The 20,119-nt window shown below is 46.2% G+C and overlaps 1 protein-coding gene across 2 annotated transcripts in view; it reads right to left on the bottom strand.

The window, feature by feature from the left end:
* The window catches only part of CLSTN1 (calsyntenin 1), a 61,792-nt gene extending 60,359 nt beyond the window's left edge, over positions 1-1,433 (bottom strand). For both annotated transcript variants that reach the window (XM_077837481.1, XM_077837480.1), the window contains exon 1: positions 1,205-1,433. In XM_077837481.1, coding sequence (XP_077693607.1) covers positions 1,205-1,295 — 91 coding nt within the window. In that variant the 5' untranslated portion in view covers positions 1,296-1,433. The remainder of the gene's footprint in view (positions 1-1,204) is intronic.
* Between the last annotated feature and the right edge of the window lie 18,686 nt (positions 1,434-20,119).

The following is a 20,119-nucleotide window of genomic DNA, read 5'->3' as shown; positions in this document are numbered from 1 at the left end:
TTGGGGGGGGGGGCGGCTCAAGCCCCGCAGAGGACGGGCGGGGTGTCACGGGGAATTGGGGGGGGGGGGCGGCTCAAGCCCCGCAGAGGACGGGCGGGGTGTCACGGGGAATTGGGGGGGGGGGCGGCTCAAGCCCCGCAGAGGACGGGCGGGGTGTCACGGGGAATTGGGGGGGGGGGGCGGCTCAAGCCCCGCAGAGGACGGGCGGGGTGTCACGGGGAATTGGGGGGGGGGGGCGGCTCAAGCCCCGCAGAGGACGGGCGGGGTGTCACGGGGAATTGGGGGGGGGGGGCGGCTCAAGCCCCGCAGAGGACGGGCGGGGTGTCACGGGGAATTGGGGGGGGGGGGCGGCTCAAGCCCCGCAGAGGACGGGCGGGGTGTCACGGGGAATTGGGGGGGGGGGCGGCTCAAGCCCCGCAGAGGACGGGCGGGGTGTCACGGGGAATTGGGGGGGGGGCGGCTCAAGCCCCGCAGAGGACGGGCGGGGTGTCACGGGGAATTGGGGGGGGGGGCGGCTCAAGCCCCGCAGAGGACGGGCGGGGTGTCACGGGGAATTGGGGGGGGGGCGGCTCAAGCCCCGCAGAGGACGGGCGGGGTGTCACGGTGAATTGGGGGGGGGGCGGCTCAAGCCCCGCAGAGGACGGGCGGGGTGTCACGGGGAATTGGGGGGGGGCGGCTCAAGCCCCGCAGAGGACGGGCGGGGTGTCACGGGGAATTGGGGGGGGGCGGCTCAAGCCCCGCAGAGGACGGGCGGGGTGTCACGGGGAATTGGGGGGGCTCAAGCCCCACAGAGGACGGGCGGGGTGTCACGGGGAATTGGGGGGGCTCAAGCCCCACAGAGGACGGGCGGGGTGTCACGGGGAATTGGGGGGGCTCAAGCCCCACAGAGGACGGGCGGGGTGTCACGGGGAATTGGGGGGGGCGGCTCAAGCCCCGCAGAGGACGGGCGGGGTGTCACGGGGAATTGGGGGGGGCGGCTCAAGCCCCGCAGAGGACGGGCGGGGTGTCACGGGGAATTGGGGGGGGCGGCTCAAGCCCCGCAGAGGACGGGCGGGGTGTCCCGGGGAATTGACGGGGGGGCGGCTCAAGCCCAGCAGAGGACGGGCGGGGTGTCACGGGGCAGGGGTTAGAGGCGCCCCCTCACACGCCGTCTCCCAGGGAGGGTTCAGTGCGGCGGGTTCACCCCCCCCCGGGGCTCACTCACCTCTAGCAGCCCAGACTCCAGCGCAGAGCAGCCCAGCGGTGAGGAGCCAGGCGGGCGTCAGGAGAGGGCAGAGCATCCCGGGGCGCAGCATCGCTCGCTCTCTCCCCGCTCAGAGCGGGTGGGGGGATTGACCCCTAAGAGACAGGGAAGGGGGCGCCCCCAGCGGGCCCGGCTGCGTCCCGCGCCGCGCGGCGGAGGGTCCGGGGCGCTGAGGAAGCTCCGCTCCCTTCCTTCCTCAGAGCCCAGCACTCCACCAGCGGCCGCTAAGATCAAGATGGCGGCGGCTGATGCTTAGGTTCATTCTCTCCCGCAGCGGTTACCAGGCGGGGGAGGGGGAGCTAGGGAGAAACCAAGTCAGCGAGAGGGAGAGGGATGGGATATACGGGATGGGAGAAACCACCTCATTCCTATGGAGGAGGGGAACAAACCACTTAATCTTCGCAGGGGGAGAGGGGCAAAAGGAGAGAACTCACCTGGGGCAAGAGGGTAGAACCATTTATGGGGGGGGGACACCCACACCTTATTTCTTGGGGTGGATTAGAGGGAGGAGAGAAATCAAACCTGTTGCGGGGGGGGGGGTGTTCATGGAGGGGAGAGACCACCTCATGGGGGTGGATAACATTTCTGCGGGAAATGTTGGGGGGCGGGGGTTGAGAGAAGGAAAGTACCATCTGGGGCGGTAGACAGATGGGGAAAAAACCATCTCATCCCTGTGGGGAGAAGGTTGTTTTCACGCTCTACCTGGAAGAAACCAAAACTACCCCGCCCTCTCCTCTGGACTCCTGTCACAGCCAGGGCTGATTGTGCCCCTGCTCTCCCTCTGCAGAGCCCGGGGCTTCCTCCTCCAGCGTGGGGATGGCTCCATTCCTTTTGCACTGGAGGGGGAGGATGCGGGTGCTCATGGCCCTGCCCGTTTGCATTGTACTAAACATCACACATTGCAATGCCATCTCTCATGATTTGCTCTGTAGAGGTAGGAGCGCAGGCGGGAGGTATGTAGATGCTGGCGCACCATCCATTTTGTATTGCCTTGCAAGCTCTCATCGCTTGCATTGAAAAGGGGGCAGAATGCAGATGCTGCTGCTCAGTCAGTCGTGCCCTGTGTTAAGCACCACATAGTGGGCGCTACCAGGATAAAAATAAATAACATTGCAATGCATACTACCGTGGTCTGTGTTGGCTGGAGTGGAAGGCAGAGCTAAAGACAGATGCGTTATTCAGTTTGCTTTACACTGCAATGCAGACTCCCTTGGATGCAGGGAGGGAAGGTACAGATGCTCAGTTCCTTTTGTGTCGCATTAAACTTCATATTCCACTGCAAACTCGCGTGGTTTTCCACTGGATGAGGCAGAGGCGGAGGAGTTAAAACGGTGGCGCCCTGTTACTTATTTAATGGGTGCACATGGAGTGGGTGGATGGTGGGAATGTAAAATGCTGTATCACTCGCAATGCTTTCTCCTTTTTGTATTGTACAGTATTAAAATTCACAAACTGCAATGCAATGAAATCTATCCAGAAACCAAATCCTTCAGTCTTTACTCAGCCAGAAGCCTAGCTGAAATCAAGGACATTTCTCCTAGATAAGAACTGATGAAAGATTGTAGGATTTACATAAGGAACAGTTTGCAGCATAATTGGCCTAATGCAACAGTTATTTTCAAGAGCCTAGATTTCTCTCCGAACTATGTAGGATTGTTGTCTTCTTTCTATTATTGTGTACTCTATTTCCATGGTTGTGTTGTTAATTTTTCCTGATTTTCTCCAAAGAATAATTGTTTGCATTCCTGCCATTGAAATTAACTGTGTTACAAGATTGCTCTGTATCTTGCTAATACAAAAATAATATTTTGCTCTTGTATAGCTCCTTCCACGTGAGGATCTGGAGTTACTTTACAAACATTAACTAATTAAAACTTCATGACTCAATAGTGGGTCACTATCAAGTCATTCTTTTAAAAATTACTTTTTAAAAATTCCAGTTCCTGATACATCAGCTTTTAAATAGTATATCCTGACTTTCTAAACATTCCTTTACATTTTTATAAGGGATTGGCCTGCTCCCATGTTAATATTTGTAAAGATATTTCCAGCAAGGCTGGAATTGTTTCAGGGCCCTGATCCTGCTATAGGGGAGTAGGATCAAGCCCTTAGAGCCTGATTCTTCAATGACAGGCGTAGAGGTCTGCCCACAAATATCACATTGTAGGCTGGTAGCTTACCAGGGAAACGGTAAAAGAGACCTGCATAAAGTACTGTCAAATGCACAACGTGAAAAAAATAGAGAAAAATATGGCAAGGGTTTGTTTGTTTTTTAAAGTAATCTAAGGCCACAATGCTGCAAAGACTTATCTATATGCTTAACTTTAAGTACGTGCATAAGTCTTTATAGGATCAGGTCTATAGGTGATTTTTGAGTTGGTGTCCTTTTAAGAATTATTAGCCCAATTTTACAGATGGAGAAACTGAGGCACAAAATGCCTTTCTCATAATTGAGTAATATAAACGTTTCTGCATAGAGTAGCTAAACTGTTTTTCAAGTACCTAAGAAGCATGCAGACATTCAGATTAGTCAGATGCATTTTTATGTACATTGATTCTTTTTTATTAAGACACAGCATTAAGTTCTATCTGGGAAAACGTGCAGGTGCCTCATGTGGAAGAAGCCTGCATGTGAATAATTCAGTTGCACAGAACCTGTTCAGCAGCAGAAGGATGATGGTCTCAGGTTCCTTTGTTATTATTGCTCTTTGATCAAAAAATTCAATCAGAGAGCCAATTTCAAAAGAGGAAAATCTACCTTCCCAGATGTATAGAGCTTCATAAAAGCCAAAGTGAGACAGACTGATTTTATCATTACAGAGATGACTGTTTTGCACCTATTCGCCATTTCACGCCCACAGTAAAATAAAACAGACTGTTTTGACATCCCTGATATTGTTTTTATTTCCATCTTTTTTTATATATTTAAACTCATCATGTGCCTTTAGTGCTGGCATGACAGACAGCTCTGTTTATCTATAGAACAGGCAGTCCCAGTAACAGCTCCTGCCACGTTGCCCCATCAGTATACCAGCAAAGCAAACTCCAGATGTAGGGGACATCCAGCCTTCCAGAGCCAGGAGGATAATTTATTCACCACACCAGTCAGTCCTTGCTCTACTCTACTAAAAGACAACTAGTAACAATTATTGTGCTGTTTTTCTTACTCTTATGGACACTTCACCACTGGGAATTGGACAAAGGCCACCAAAGAGCCATCAGAGGCAACTTTCACTCCCTAGCATCCTGGGCTGGATTTAAACTGGATCCTGCAGGTGAAGATTTTCATGCATTACCAGTCCCCTACATTATTCATCCCACCTCCAGGATGCTTATTTTAGTTTAGCAGCTATATATTCTATGTTGTTGAAATATGACTGCTTCCTCAACATGGAGGCAACATCTTGTGAGCATGTATCCCACTGAACATCAGAGAAAAGTAGGGAAAGAAACAACTGAATGTCCCACATCATTAAAAGGAGCTTGGGGAGTCTAGTGCTTGGAGCAGGACGCTCTGAGACAGAATTCTTGAGTGCTATTCCTAGCAGTGCCAATCATTTTTTTAAAGCAAGTTACTTAATCTTTCTGTGCCTCAGCTGACCAATCTATAAAATGGTAATAATAATACTTCCTTGTAGAGGTCATTTGAAACTTGTGTTTGTAAAGTAATGTCAGGTTTCAGAGTAACAGCCGTGTTAGTCTGTATTCGCAAAAAGAAAAGGAGACAGTGGGGTGGGAGGAGGTATTGTTTCATGGTCTCTGTGTGTATATAATGTCTTCTGCAGTTTCCACTGTATGCATCCGATGAAGTGAGCTGTAGCTCACGAAAGCTCATGCTCAAATAAATTGGTTAGTCTCAAAGGTGCCACGAGTACTCCTTTTCTTTTTGTAAAGTAAGTGTGATTCTCACATTTAAGGTGCTATGGATATGCACTGTATTATTATTAAAACAGACTGTCCCATTAGAAGATGACAGAGAGGATTATAGACTGTCTACAAAAATGTAAGTAAACTAATTTATTTTCCCAAGCCCTGGGGCCTGATCCAGGGAGGTGCTGAGCATCCACAACTTCCCGTAACACCAGTGGGAGTTGTGGGTGTTGAGCATCTCTTGGGCTCAGCCACAGGGCAGGTCTGGATAGGCCTACTTTCTTTACACAGTTCCCTTACAGATGCATCATTTCCTCTTTAAACTGATGCTCAAAAAAAATGAAACCCTCCAGGGATCTTTTTCTGTGAGGCTCCATCCTGAGGGAACAGCTTCCACTACTCAGATTGCTCTTTGAATTTCCAAGGTGCTATTCGGCAGCTGGAGAAATGCCATATGATGCATTGTTCAAAGAGTTTTATTAGAGCTTAATATGATGTCCAAGATGTGCCAAGTCTATCACTACCTGACAATAGAATTTTGTTAGTTCATAACAAAATAGTAGGGTTTGGACAGCTTGTATAAACACATTTATGATGTTATTACTTCCTTGGTGGAGAGCAAGAGGGTGGATTTTTATTATTTTATTTTAGGTATAAGCAGCAGCATAGATACTAATGTCTGACTTGGCAATCAAATACAGCTGGTATGACTACATCGACCAGAGATGGACCCAGAGCATCAGGACAACCCGAATCTGACACTTTGCTCACCAGCACATAGAAAGACTGAAAAAACCAAGAGTTTGAAAATCAGAAAGCAAACCAAAGTAGTCCCATAAAATTAATTTGCATCCAGAAGAGCAAACCCCCGTTCATTCTACCCACACATTACAACACCTTTGCTAGAACCACCATGTTCTGAAAAGAGCAGGAAACTACAGGATAATACCCTGAGGGAAGACACTCAGTGTTATGCTCCCTGTTTGCCAGTTGGGCAGTGCTGCTTCTAACTTTGCTGTGTAACCACCCTTGGCAAAGTGACCAGTTTACCTCACAGCTATTTATTTTGGGGGCTAGACGATGACCCAGACCACTTGCTTTATCAGCAGCTAGAAAGTCAATCTGCATTTCTTATTCAAGCTTCCCATAAAAATGTCTTGATTTAACAATCTGCTCAACTGTGACGATTTGGAGGTTCTGTCTGTACCAATTCTGAGTTGTGGATGAGGTTATGAAATTGTATCATGACATTACCGTGTCTTAGAAAGCCTATATGTTTGTAGAACCACCGCGAGTTAGCAGAGTTGTTTCACATTTTTGCCAGGCCAGAGACAATGGTGGGTGACAAAGCAGACAATAGCCTATTCAAAGTAAAATACCTTTGGACAATGGATTTGCTCTAGCTGGGATAAGACACTTCCTCCTCTTGTCTGAAGGGGGTGGGGGGGGCGCCTTGGGAGCAATGGAAAGTTACCAAAAAGCAGAACAAAAGCAGCAAGTCACCCCCACTTCCCGGCAGGAAATTATAAAGGGACACACAGAGGGGACATGAGGGAGGGAGCCATTTTATACCAGATTAAGATGAGGGAGCCTGCAGCGGGGGCAGGATAGGCAAGGGGGCAGAGAACCGTGCCTGCCTGATGGAACACAGATGAGCTCCCAAGGGAAAGGTGAGCTACTGAGGGACATTATGTTTAGGATATTTTATGGTTTTCTGTATGATCTGTATTCTATGTGTTTTGTTAAGTAAAGAACAGCGGTGCTAGAATTGGTGCTAAGCCTATCTACCAATATGGTTTGGTCTACACTGCAAGGTTAGATCGACATAGGGTGACCAGATGTCCCAATTTTATAGGGACAGACCCGATATTTGGAGCTGTGTCTTATATAGGCTCCTATTACCTCCCACCCCCGTCTCAATTTTTCACACTTCCTGTCTGGTCACCTTAAGTCAACATAAGGCAGCTTACATTGTCTACATGAAAATGCACTACACTACACTGCAAGTGTCTACATGAAAATGTCACTCCCACTGATGTAACTTACCCACTACGACTACTTAATAACTCCACCTCTGTGAGAGGCGAAGCGTTTAGGTTGATGTTCGGTTGACACAGTGTCAGTGTAGACACTGCATTGCTTACATTGACTGCTACTGCCTTTCAGAAGCCATCCCACAATACCCAACATTGACAATTGAATCGGTGCAAGCGCTCCTGGTGAGGACACGCACCAACAACACAAGGAGCTTAGTGCAGATATGGAAAAGCAATTTAATTACTCCAGTGACTGTAAGTCAACGTAACGTAGGTCGATTTAGTTTTATAGTGTAGACTTGCCCTTAGTGTTTAAGCGCTCACAACTACCACATTGGCCCTGAAAGAGAGAAACTGTAAACCAGAAGCTTCACACCTTTTGGGTGGGTTCTAGGAGAAGGGTATGCTTAAGTACAAGGGAGCTGAAGGCTCCGTGCTGCATGCAGAGGGGCTAGACAGCTGGACAGTGGGTTACAACACTCAGAGTGGGGTGCTAGATAGAAGGTCTGAGCTGAGAGAGTATGCCTAGAGACTCAGAGATTGGGGCCATGGCTGGATTCCAGTCAGGCCCCAACAGCTTGAAACACCCCAGGGACACAAAGCAACACAGGCTTGGATTCCCCTTGTAGCAGTCCAACGGGGCTAGGAAGGGGGACTTGCTAGGATGTGCGACACCAATATACGCTAGATAGCACATCATATCAATAGAAGCCTCTAGCCCAGCTGTTGCAGTGTATAGCTGAATCCTGACATTCTATCAATGTTTCACCAGCTGAGAGTGTGTTATAATGTATATTTTTCTTTTGTAAGTAGGAGCCCAACCCAACAAATCCTTACTCACAGGAGTAATCTTATTGACTCAGTGCATAATTAAGGACCACATACACACAAGTAAAGGTTTGCAGGGCAATTAAAAGACAGCCGCTGATGTATGTGTGATAAGGTACAGATCTGCTAAATTCTTCATGCTTGGGAGTCTATGTCCGAAACAGAATTGTGCATTGACTCTGCATGGGAACTGTAAATGTATTTGGAATCGATTCACAGCAGTCTGGACAGTTGGCATATACATACAAGACAGTACTCTCTGCAAAGTAATACATTTTTCAAATGTAAATAATCAGACAACCTGATCTTATTATATACATCAGAAAAAATCGTATTCAAAAAGCATAATCCAGAATGACATGGCTATTACTGTGTCCTAAAATGGTGAAAACAACATTAAATAACATTACCATCCCAGGTACGATGGTAAATTATTTAACTTGAGTTCTACTAAAACATGTGCTCCTAACATCTCTTTTCCAACTTGAGTGTCATCTCAGACAGTTTATCAGAAGGAAAAATATTGCAGCGCTTATCTAAATAGTTCTGATCCTCCAAAACCTATGAAGGCGAGACACTGCGGAGAGAATATGTTAGGGCCCCTTTATGTAGATATAGATGCTTTCCCAAATTACCTTAATTAAAAAAAAAAAAGAATTAATCTGCAATTATGTCACTTTGTGCTATGGCACTACCAGATCTCAGGGCTTGTCTACACTACCGGCCGGATTGACAGGCAGTGATCAATTTAGCAGGGGTCGATTTATCGTGTCTAGTATAGATAAGTTTCAGAGTAGCAGCCATGTTAGTCTGTATCCGCAAAATGAACAGGAGTACTTGTGGCACCTTAGAGACTAACAAATTTATTAGAGCATAAGCTTTCGTGGGCTATAGCCCACTTCATCGGATGCATAGAATGGAACATATAGTAAGATAGATAGATAGATATACACATACAGATAAGTTGAAAGTTACCATACAAACTGTGAGAGGCTAATTAGTTAAGATGAGCTATTATCAGCAGGAAAAACACACTTTTGTAGTGATAATCAAGATGGCCTATTTAGACAGTTGACAAGAAGGTGCGAGGATACTTAACTTAAGGAAATGGATTCAATATGTGTAATGACCCAGCCACTCCCAGTCTCTATTCAAACCCAAGTTAATGGTATCTAGTTTGCATATTAATTCAAGCTCAGCGGTTTCTCATCAGAGTCTGTTTTTGAAGCTTTTCTGTTGCAAAATTGCCACCCTTTACTGAGTGGCCAGAGAGGTTGAAGTGTTCTCCTACCGGCTTTTGAATGTTATGATTCCTGATGTCAGATTTGTGTCCATTTATTCTTTTGCGTAGAGACTGTCCGGTTTGGCCAATGTACATGGCAGAGGGGCATTGCTGGCACATGATGGCATATATCACATGATGTGCAGGTGAACGAGCCCCTGATGGCGTGGCTAATGTGATTAGGTCCTATGATGGTGTCACTTGAATAAATATGTGCACAGAATTGGCATCGGGCTTTGTTGCAAGAATAGGTTCCTGGGTTAGTGTTTTTGTTGTGTGGTCGCTGGTGAGTATTTGCTTCAGGTTGAGGGGCTGTCTGTAAGCGAGGACTGGTCTGTCTCCCAAGATCTGTGAGAGTGATGGGTCGTCCTTCAGGATAGGTTGTAGATCCTTGATGATGCACTGGAGAGGTTTTCGTTGAGGGCTGAAGGTGATGGCTAGTGGCGTTCTGTTGTTTTCTTTGTTGGGCCTGTCCTGTAGTAGGTGACTTCTGGGTACTCTTCTGGCTCTGTCAATCTGTTTTTTCACTTCAGCAGGTGGGTATTGTAGTTTTAAGTGTGCTTGATAAACACCTTGGTATCACCTTGGTGAGTTAAGTATCCTCACACCTTCTTGTCAACTTTCTAAATGGGCCATCTTGATTATCACTACAAAAGTTTTTTTCTCCTGCTGATAATAGCACATCTTAACTAATTAGCCTCTCACAGTTTGTATGGTAACTTTCAACTTATCTCTGTCTCTAAAAATATATCTTACTATATGTTCCATTCTATGCATCCGATGAAGTGGGCTGTAGCCCACGAAAGCTTATGCTCTAATAAATTTGTTAGTCTCTAAGGTGCCACAAGTACTCCTGTTCTTTTTAGTAAAGATAAGTAGATCTAAGTACGTCAACTTCAGCTACGTTATTCATGTAGCTGAAGTTGCGGAACTTAGATTGATCCCCCCGTGTAGTGTAGACCAGCTCTCATTAATTAGCCTAGGTTGGGCTGGGTCAGCATGGAGCTGAGAGATTTCCAAGGAACAGGTAGGTGCTGCCAGTATCTCAATAACTAAAATTCTTCCTTAACAGTCAGTGCTGACTAAGGCCCTGAGTCAGTAAAGTCAATGAAATTTAAGTATAAAGTTAAGAACGTTTTTAAGTGTTTTGCTGTACTGGGGCCCCTACAACCCAGCAGATTGACAGAGAGTGTTGTGGTGTTGGAAATGCCAGTTCTGTATGAGGCATAAAAATAATGATTATGAGGGATTAGGACCTTAAAGATCCCTGGGCACTTTCCTAAGATTGTTAAAGACGGAGTCCTAACCAAAAGCCTTGCATTCTACCAACCTAAATTCACCCTGCAATTTCAGCGTGAAATGGAAATTGGTTCCTGTCCTAAACTTGGGTAGTGCTGTTTGCTGTTAAACAGCTGCTGTGCTTTATGACTTTCATTGGTGGAGCAAGAGATCCTTCTCCTCTCTATAAAAATAGAAGATGCTATTATTTTCATAGGAACCCCATACAGAACTAACGTAGACTTCATAATCTTTCCCACTAGTCTTCCTCCTACACCTTGGCCTGCCTCTTCATCACCATAAATATGCAATTTTGTTTTTACTAGTAACCGATAAAACTGGGACAAAGGCCTCTTGGCAGAACACATTTTCTGTTAAAGCTGACAAACTAGTGGACTGGTGTCCTTGAAACACACAGCATGACTAATGCTCGGTTTACAAGGATCTAGGAGCACACATATTTCTTGCACTTGTCAGAATGGAGCTGAGCAGCCAGAAATGAAGAGCTAAGACTAGGGGTAAAAATGAATGCCCTGCACTGCTTCTGACTTCAAGGAGAGGTGTGTATCATACCTGGAGAGTTGGGGTTCTTGACCAGCAAACTCAGTCTATAATAGGGATGAGCCTGAACCACAAAGCTCAGATCCAGAACCAGCTTTGAAGATGCGCAGAGAGCAAAGTGGTGTTCAGTTACAGGGGTTACGCTGAGACCCTTATAGAAAAAGGGACCAGGGGCACAGGGGTTGACTTTTGTTTTTGCAGATGGGTGCCTTCCAAATTTACTGGGCGCGACATGCCTACTCCTCTCACCTACTGGTGGCTTTTTGGTGCTGAGCACCCCCTATTTTTTTCGATGCGTGCTGGAACTCTGGAGAACCCATGGAGTCAGCGCCTATGGCACAGAGACCTACCCAGGGCAACCCTAACCCTATCCCCAAGTCCTCTACTAATAGGAATCCTAACCCTATCCCCAAGTCCTCTTCTAATAGGAATCCTAACCTAGGGCGGGGAACCTTACCCATAGGAACCCTAAGCCTAGCCCCAAGCACCCTATGCATAGGAACCCTAACCCCATGGCAGGGACCCCTACACATAGGAACCCTAACCCTACCCCCAAGTCTCGTACTAATAGGAACCCTGATCCTAGCCCCAGTCCCCTACCCATAGGAACCCTAACCCTAGGGCGGGAACCCTACCCATAGCAATCCTAACCCTAGCCCCAACTCCCCTTCCCATAGGACCCCTAACTCTAGGGTGGGGACCCCTAACTTTTGGAACCCTAACCCTAGCAACAAGTTTCCTACCCGGAGGAACCCTAGCCATCGCTCCAAGTCCCCTAATCAAAGGAACCCTAACCTGAGGGTGGGGACCCCAACCCATAATAACCCTAACCCTTGCCCCACGTCCCCTACCCATAGGAACCCTAACCCTTGCCCCACGTCCCCTACCCATAGTACCACTAACCCTACCCACCAGTCCCCTAACTCTAGCTCCAAATCCCCTACCCACAAGAACCCCAACCCTAGGGCAGGGATCCCTACCCATAAAAAACCTAACTGCACCCCCAAGTTACCTATTGTCCTGGTGTATGCACACACCCCTTTCCCTATTGGGGTGGGTTGTGGGTGAGGGTTACACTGCGGTTACAGGCTACCAGACTGTCCTTGGACGCAAGGCAGTACAGCCAGAGTCAATATGACTGCCCTCGGGATCAAGGCTACATGGCCTTATGGGTGGAGTTGGGTTGCCACCCGGGGGATGACAGCCAGGGTAGGGGGACCCAAGCCCTCCCTGCTCCACTGGGTCCCAGCCCAAGGCCCTGTCAGTGGCAAGTGTGGTCACTACCCAGTCAACAGGGATCCTATCACAACACACTGACCTTCCTCGGGTGGAAGATACCAGTCACATCACCTTCCTGGGCCACTTCCTATCGTGTTTCCTGAAGCCAGGGTCCATACTCCACCAGGATCTCCGAGGTCCTCAGTGCAGGTAGCTCCCCGGTATTCCAACTCCAGCTGGCCACTCGTAGGCAACAAGTCTCCGGTCTGGTCCTCGGGATCGCTGGCTCCTGCAGTCAGGTACTGACTGAAGTTGTTCCTGGCCTGGCACCTCCACCAAGTGTCCTCCCTCCCTCAATAGAATGAGCTGGGCTGTTCCCTTTTATATTGAGGCAGCAGTTGGAGCATGCCCAGCATGGTGTGAGGGACAGGACTTCCACCACCCACAGTGTGGGGTTAACCCTTTCTTATCTAGTGTGGGGTATGCACACTCCATCACAGCTATCCAGAGGAACCCTAACCCTAGGGCGGGGATCCCTACCCATTGGAACCCTAACCCTAGCGCAGGGACCCCTACCCATAGAAACCGTAACCCTAGGGCAGGGACCCCTACCCATAGAAACCCTAACCCTAGCCACAAGTCCTCTACCATAGAAACGCTAACTCTAGGGTGAGAACCCCTACCCATAGGAACCCTAACCTTAGTCCTAAGTCCACTACCCATAGGAGCCCTCACCCTAGGGCGGGGACCCCTACCGATAGGAACCCTAATGCGGGAAGGCAAGGCTCTGATCTGAATTCTAACAGTTCCATATTGTTTAAATCTGGTTCTGGGTAAAGTTTATGCTGTCAATGGTAAATTAGCGACAGCCTAATCCCTCTGGCAGAAAAACGCAGGGAAGGGAATAAGAGAGGAAACTTCCTTCATTGAGTTTCCTTTGAATTCTTCATCATGGGCAGGGGATTTGAGAGCATGTGGTAGAAGAAAGGGTTTGGTACTCAAACCCCATAGATACCCCATGAAATCCAGGTGAATCTTGGAGGATTTGATGATACACAAAACTAACCATGTGGAGGTCATGTGCCTCCCCAGAAACTCCAGGCTCCATCCCCTCTGGCTCTCAGACAGTGAGATTCCATTGGAATCACACTACCAGAAACTCACTTGCCCACATCTCCTCCTGAGGCCACATCTGAAAGGAGGCGTCCTAGCATGGAGGGAGTCTGTTGGGAAGTTAACACAATCCATGTCTCATATAAATGGCTGCATAATGTAGCAAACAGCTGGAGGGTTGTGGGAGTTGCAGTCTGTTGTGCTGCTTCTCAAGAGCTGGCCCATTCCCATCTCATCATTATTCTCTTTTTTCACTGGATAAATCTGTAGGAGATGCTCCAGGATATTATGTTATTTAAATTGGCTTCCAGTATTTAATGGGACTGACACCACTTCACCATGGTGGGTGGGGATGAGAATAGGAACAGAATAAACTGGGATGAAATTAAGAAAACAAAAATTGGGGTGAATAACAGGAATCGTTTCCAGACAATGAGATCTGTAAAACTGTAGCAGTCTCCCAAAGGAATGGTGGAAGCTCCATCTCTTGGGACATTTAAAACAAGACCCAACAACAAAGCACTAGAAACTATATTGAAGAGAGCAGCCCCGCATTGGCTGAAGTGGAAAATGGACTAGATGACTTACCAGGTCTTCCTCCCTGCCTTCCATGATTCACATTGTTCCAGCACTGTGTGAACAAAAAGATGCTGTGAAAATTAAAGGAGTACTTGTGGCACCTTAGAGACTAACCAATTTATTTGAGCTTAAGCTTTCGTGAGCTACAGCTCGCTTCATCGGATGCATAAAGTGGAAAATACAATGAGGATGTTTTTATACACACAGATGTGTTTTTTCATGGTCTGTGTGTATAAAAACATCCTCATTGTATTTTCCACTTTATGCATCCGATGAAGTGAGCTGTAGCTCACGAAAGCTTATGCTCAAATAAATTGGTTAGTCTCTAAGGTGCCACAAGTACTCCTTTTCTTTTTGCGAATACAGACTAACACGGCTATTACTCTGAAACCTGTGAAAATTAAAATGTCTTCCGATCCTTTGGATGATCATTTTTACAGACTCTTTTTTAGTCTTGGATGTTGATTGTACGTGTTGGGGGAGGGAAAAAGAGGATTGTTCCCCCACCCCCACCCCCGTTTGAAACTTTCCAGTGTGCTCTTTGATCATCTCTGAGGATTGATTTAGGGGATGCAAATGAAGACCTTGGCAATCTGAAGATGAAAATCTTCTCCCCTGACATTTCTGAGAGCGTTCAGAGAATTCTCAATAAGCCATTGAACTACTGGCTTATCAGAAAAAGAAAAGGAGGAAAATTCAATAAGGCAGGGAAAGGAAAGTACAGAAAAACAACCAGCATTCTCCACAAAAAGCTAGCAGCACCTTCAAACCTCTTCCGCCTTGTTTATTTCTCTTCTGAGTTATACCAACGTATACCAAAATATGCAAACAGAAACATGAAAACAACAAAGGTGAAATACAAGTCCCCTTCTTTACAAAGGAGTGGACTGAATATTCCACAACATAATCATAATATTTTACAGTTCATTAGCACCTCTTATCCTAAAATCTCCAGGCATTTTACAATCATTAATGGAATTAACCTTCTCACAACACCCTTCGGAAGTAGAGAGGCACCTATAATGGCTGTTAGGGGCATTATAAATGAGTGAGAGAGACAATATTATTGCCATTTTACATATTGGGGACACGGGCACAGAGAAGTTAAGTGACTTGCCCAGGGTCACATTGAAAATCTGTAGGGAAGACAGGAATAGAACCTAGAATGTTACACTGTGACAACTAAACTAGATTTCCTGTCAAAGAATGAAGCCATCATTCAAAGGCACTGGGAACTCTTTGAATTTTGGGCCCTGGATTGACCCCAACTAGTGGGTGGTGTTACAGTTCAGGGTAACTGCACATGTATACCCCCTTTATGGTCCAACAAGGTCACCTACTCTCAGGCTTCCAGCTCCCCAGCCATCATCTCTCTCCCTCCTGATCAGGGTTTTTCCAGGCTGCAGAGTTCCCTGTCTACATTGTGAATTCTCCAACAATGCAGAGAGCCTAAGCAGGCCTGCTTTGCCTTCCTTCCTCAGAGGCAATAAGCAGTGCAATTACCCATAGGTATAAGATACCACCCAGCCCTTTCTAAGCAAGCACATTTATTCTTAAAGTAAAAGCATTACAAAGAAAACATATTAAAACAATAAAAGAACCTACATGCATGCTAATGAGCTTTCCAGAGATCATGCAGAAAAAAACAACCAAAAACATACACATGGGTGATGCTTTCGAAATAATAGGAGTCATCTATACAAAGTGGTATTGTATGAGTGGGAAGAAGGATAATTTTGTGATTAAGGCCAGGGTATTTGGGCCCTATTCCCATCTCTACCATAGATTTCCTCTATGACTTTAGCAAGTAGTTAGACACAGATCTTGAAAGGTATTTAGGTGCCTAATTCCCATTAAAATCAAAGGGAGTTAGGTGCCTAATAATACTTTTCAGGATCTGGGCCTTAGGGCCTACTCCCATTGAGGTCTATGGGTGCAGGACTGAGCCCTTAAACTCTCTCTGTGCCACAACTTCCTTATTTCTTAAAATTAGGATTATAGTACTTCTCTGTATCATGGGTAGGATGTGAAGCTTAATTTATTAGTGCTAATAAAATTCTGGAGATCAGTCGGTGTAGGGTGCTAGAGAGCTGCAAAGCATAGGTTCACTGTTGAAATCATACCACCTGCTGATGCTTTTTATTTATTCTTCAGTGTCATGGTACAAAGTAGCTATGTGCTACAGGCTTTCCATTTTGTGCCTGACTGTCTGCATGGGTGCAGGGGTGGGGACGGGAGCAGGGAGAAGAGAGCCATGGCATGAGAACTCCCTCCCCAAGAGACATGCTGGAATGTAAAGGCATTCTCCATATCATTGCCCTGCCCTGCAACAAGGTTCTTCCTTTTTAGGCTGAAGAAAATGGATGTTAATTTATTCTTTACTGCTAATTCAAAAAGGAGCCTAAACATGAGAGCTCCCTTCAACTAAGGGTGTAGTTTAAGTCCAATTATATGCTATTAGTGCATTTGCTCTTTGTTCCTGTGGCATATTAATTGCATGTCTGGTATTCTGATAATTAACACAATTATACTCTCCCCCCGCCCCCTTCAGTAGGCCATGAAGACTTGCATTTTATTCAGACAAGCTGTTTTCAGTAGCTATAAGAAGGCTCATGATTTATTATTAATATAATAAAAATAGTGAAATCAACTAAATCAACAGAGCCCTGAGTTAGAGCTATAACTGAGAAGTGCCACAAATGTTCTTCAGCAAAAATAAAAGCTGGTGGCTCTCTCCCATTGGGTTGCAGTCTATCTAGAAGACTTCTAATGTGAAACCAAATTATAAGCCTCTGTCTGTGCATCTGGCATTTTAATCAGTGGCTAGAGGAGGGAGACTATGCTGGTTCTGCCACACATGGCCATACCAGGAATGCTATAACTATTTAAGGACCCACTCCTGCCAAGCATCAAGAGCTCCCAACTCCCATCAGTCAGTGAGAAATGAGGATGCTCGGTACCTTGCAAGAGCGTACCTATGAACCAACAAGGGTTGTTTACCAGGGTAGATTAACTCCAAACGAACAGGTGTTGGAGCTTGTTAATATTTTTACTAGACACGCTGATGAATAGCTCTGGAGCAATTTAAATCCCAGGCCTCAGAGCTCACCACGTGCAGAAGTCTTCATGGCAGCACTGTAAGGCTATGTCTACACTGCACACCTTACAACGGCACGGCTATGCCGCTGCAGCCGTGCTGTTGTAAGGTGCACAGTGTAGCCGCTCTTTGTCACCGGGAAAGAGGTCTCCTGGTGACAAAATAAAACCACCTCCAATGAGGGGCAGTGGCTTTGTTGCCAGGAGTGTGGCTCCTGCCGGTGAAGCACTGTCCACAGTGGCGCTTTTCATCGTGAAAACTTTTGTCATTCAGGGGAGCGTTCTTTCACACCCTCAGCAACAAAAGTTTTAGCAACAAAAGTGCCAGTGTAGACAAAGCCTCACTCCCTTTTTTGCTTTGTGTCGTGAAAGGACACGGAGCAAGTACTACGTTCCACGAGTCCTGTCACTTACTGCATTGCTGGAAGGTGCTCAGATACTACAGTGAGGACTGAGGTATAAGAACCTTTCTAGAATAGAACGTCACGTTGTATTTAGCTTTCTTTCAGCAGATGAAGTAGACAAGGTATGCCTCAAAGGTACCTTCTGCTCTTCTTTCTTAAAGTGAGCAATCTTTTTTTAATCATGTGCCTACAACCATGTGACCACCTTATACTGTGATACTATCAGATTTCACCTGCTGTGCAAGGTAAAGATAGTTCAAGATGGGGAAGAGAGACCTGCAATTAGCACCTATCATAGGTGCTTTACATGGGTGTGTTTGGTGTGGGTGGAAGAGGATGTAGGCCATTGCTTCTCCCTTTCGCACATCCTTGCAGAAACAGGGCAGGATAGGAACCTGGTACTGCATCAAGTACTAAACTGAGGTTTAACAAATGAACTAGGGAGTGTTGTATGGTCCCATGACGGTAGATGACCAGCTGATATGGGGGCAATGCCAAGTGTCCAGCTCCCTTCAATACAACTTCTGTCATCCAGAAGCAGACACTGGCAGGGGCACATGCTGGTCCTTTTAGGGGGAAACAGAAAGAAGTGAAGTTGACTTTTTTGAGCAATAGTAAGGAGCTCAGCACTAAGGAGCACAGGCAAAATGACTCAGGAAGCCACTGCCTAGTTACGCCCCACAACCCAACACAGCTCTGAGGAGCAAGGGCAACATTTTCCCATGGCTTTTAAATCAAAAGATGGGAGAGAAGGAACAGAAGGAATGAAAATCTATGGTAAAGGAAATTACATCAGAAGATAAAAATCAAGAGAACAAGGGAGAAAGGAGGGAAAGCCCTAGCAACTTCACATCTGCTGTACCGTTAGCACCAACCTGCATTAAAACAAAAAGTCCCACTGAACTCCAAGATTATTAAAAAATGAACAAAAAAGCAATGCCAGACATCCTCTGGGTCCTGCTGTGATGCTTGTGAGTAGTGGAAGTAGAAGGCCAGTCCTGCAAGGTGCAGGTCATGCCAACTCCCCAGTGACCACAGCATCTTACAGGATGTGGCATAGACTTTGCCATTAAAGACAGAGGACTGTTTACACTGGCAGATAGCCTTTAACCAGGCCCAATTTCCAATCCTTTACTGGGGACTTCTTGTTTTGCTGATTGCATTCCAGTGCCCATGAGTCCCCTCAGGAAGAAGAGAAATGAAACCCAAGTAGGTAACTGTCAATATGAAGAAAGAGTTTGCATTGCCTTTTCCAGAAAACCCCATCTGGAATATTTTTTAATTTGAATAATTGACTCTATGAAACCATGGCTAGCTAAGATAAAGGGATAGAAAAGACACTGAGCTTATATTAAATTATCTATCATAGTAATGCCAAGGAACCCCAAACAGGGATTAGAATTCCATAATTTCTCTCCCACAGACCTCACAGTCTACAAGTGCATAAAGGAAAGGTAGTGTTATCTAGTGATTAGAGCAGGGGACTGGGAATCCTGGCTCCTGTGTTCTATTCCTGGCACCTCCACTGATTCACCCTGTAACCTTGGGCAAGTCACTTCATCTCTCCATTCCTCACTTATCCTCTCCACATATTGCCACTTGCCTATCCCATAGGGATATTGTGAGACGTCATTAACTAATGCTTGTAAAGCGCTTTTAAGATCCTAGGATGAAAGATTCTCTAGAAATTCAGAGTATTATTATTTTCATTAAACTGGCAGCCTGATTAGATGACCCCCGAGACCGCTGTTAAATGACCACACAGATCTTAAACTGACAGCGATTAATTTTCAAACACACTGAGATGTTTACAGTCTGCTTTTATTTTAAATATACAGTGCTTTATGTGCAAGGATATTAAACCAAGAATATTTTGCAAGAGGATAGAGAAGCACCTATCAATCCACTATTGACCTTTAGAATAAGGGTACAAGGCTCATCCGTTCAATCCTGTATTAGCCTGAAAGTGAGTTAGGTTTGGTGGAAGACTTTTTTTTTTTTAAAGTCATGGTACAGTGGGGAAGAATAAGGAGTCTGTTTAGCTGCACTGCCTGCAGTAGACCATGGATTGTTTTTGATATATGCATTTTTTCCACATGTAACTATTCCCAGAGGCTTGTGTGATGGGCTCATATTTATAAATTATGAAAGAAAACAAAACTAACTGAAGGTGCACATTCTGCAGCCTGAACAGATGATTTAAAGCAGTGTTTCTCAACGACCAGTCTGTGGAGTCTTGGAGATCTCCCTGACAGCAAGCTGGTCCCTGGTATCAAAAAGGTGGAGAAACACTGACTTAAAGAACCACATTTTGGGGTTGTGGTTGTTTTTTTGCAGCACCTTCTGATGTTTTCTTGAAGAAGTGCAACACTTTAAGTCAGTCATCTGGATCAGGATTTTGATTTTTAGACCTGTGCTGAAGACCAGCTTTGGAACCCAGTTTTTTCTCCAGGAAAGATGTGCAGCTGGACCTGATAGCATTTGAGCTGGGACCTTCACTGGGGCCTGACCGACTTGGTGCCCTGAGCATCAGTAGCAGAGGCAGCTCAGATTGCTGCTGATGTAAAGTAGACACAAAGATAAGGAGCTATGTCAGTGTCAGTTGCTCCAC

Source organism: Eretmochelys imbricata, chromosome 18 (genome assembly GCF_965152235.1).
Source record: "Eretmochelys imbricata isolate rEreImb1 chromosome 18, rEreImb1.hap1, whole genome shotgun sequence".
Classification (NCBI taxonomy): Eukaryota; Metazoa; Chordata; order Testudines; family Cheloniidae; genus Eretmochelys; species Eretmochelys imbricata.
The sequence above is the reverse complement of the archived record's forward strand: the minus strand, read 5'-3'. Positions and strand labels throughout refer to the sequence as shown.